Source organism: Hippocampus comes, unplaced genomic scaffold (assembly GCF_001891065.2).
Source record: "Hippocampus comes isolate QL1 unplaced genomic scaffold, H_comes_QL1_v1.1 scaffold56, whole genome shotgun sequence".
Taxonomy (NCBI): domain Eukaryota; kingdom Metazoa; phylum Chordata; class Actinopteri; order Syngnathiformes; family Syngnathidae; genus Hippocampus; species Hippocampus comes.
Window position 1 is genome coordinate 1 of NW_017842056.1, and position 856 is coordinate 856.

The 856-nt window shown below is 50.5% G+C and overlaps 1 protein-coding gene across 1 annotated transcript in view; it reads left to right on the forward strand.

Annotated features, from left to right (window-relative positions):
• Nucleotides 1–5: 5 nt before the first annotated feature.
• Nucleotides 6–856, forward strand: part of LOC109510347 (FERM, RhoGEF and pleckstrin domain-containing protein 1-like) — a gene marked incomplete at its 5' end in the record, with an annotated part of 8,399 nt that continues 7,548 nt past the window's right edge. Inside the window, 2 exons of the mRNA XM_019860595.1 lie at nt 6–223; nt 742–827. Coding sequence (XP_019716154.1) covers nt 6–223; nt 742–827 — 304 coding nt within the window. The remainder of the gene's footprint in view (nt 224–741; nt 828–856) is intronic.

The window sequence follows — 856 nt, forward strand, 5'->3', positions numbered from 1 at the left end:
CCCCCCCCCGTCCTCGCGACGTCTCACTCTCGATTCCCTCGGCCTCTTTTTTTTTTCTTTCCTCTTTTTCTTTGTGTCCACCACAGTCTTTCCAACGCGTTGCAGAGAAAGATGAAGAAGCATTTCCGGCCGCTGTTCGAAACTTGCTATCAGCCAACTACGATCCAATCCACAAGTTCCACCAGAGGTTCCTCAAAGAGGCGGAGCAGAGACTGGCACAATGGTCAGTATCCGTGGCCGACTGCGTGCCGGGGGTTGAAAGTACAGCAGAGCGCGAGGCGTTTCGAGGTGCCGCTTTGACCGGATTTCTTTGGACGACAAAAATGGAAATACAATGAACCCGTTTACTGGGGCCCGGGGGGGGACGGGGGGGGGGGGGCGGTGTATGTTTCGGACCCACCCACAATAGGTGAAAATCTGCGATCTAGAGACCACGTGATCATTTTTTTCCATCGTTTTCCCTTTCCCCACAAATACTTCAACACACTTTTTGGCGTGTCCCCAAGCGCCGGTCGCGATTTCTACCAAAAGGAAGCTAAAGCAACGAAAGCATGCTTGCTTGAAGCCGTTGGTCACTCCCAGATGAAGCCGTGTTGTTTTTGGCAGCCATTTTAGATGGAGTGCTTCGGACACAAATGCTTCTTAGTTTCGGTCACATTTGAGTCAGTCAACGAAAGCTCGCCAACTTTTAAGGATGATTTAAAAAAAAAAAAAAAAACAAGGCATCTTTTCTCCTTTCAGGGAGGGCCGATCTAACGCCCACATCAAAGGAGACTATCAACGGATCGGCGATGTCCTCCTGAAGAACATTCAGAGTCTGAGGGTAAATCAGCGACAGTACGTCGGGCGCTGACAC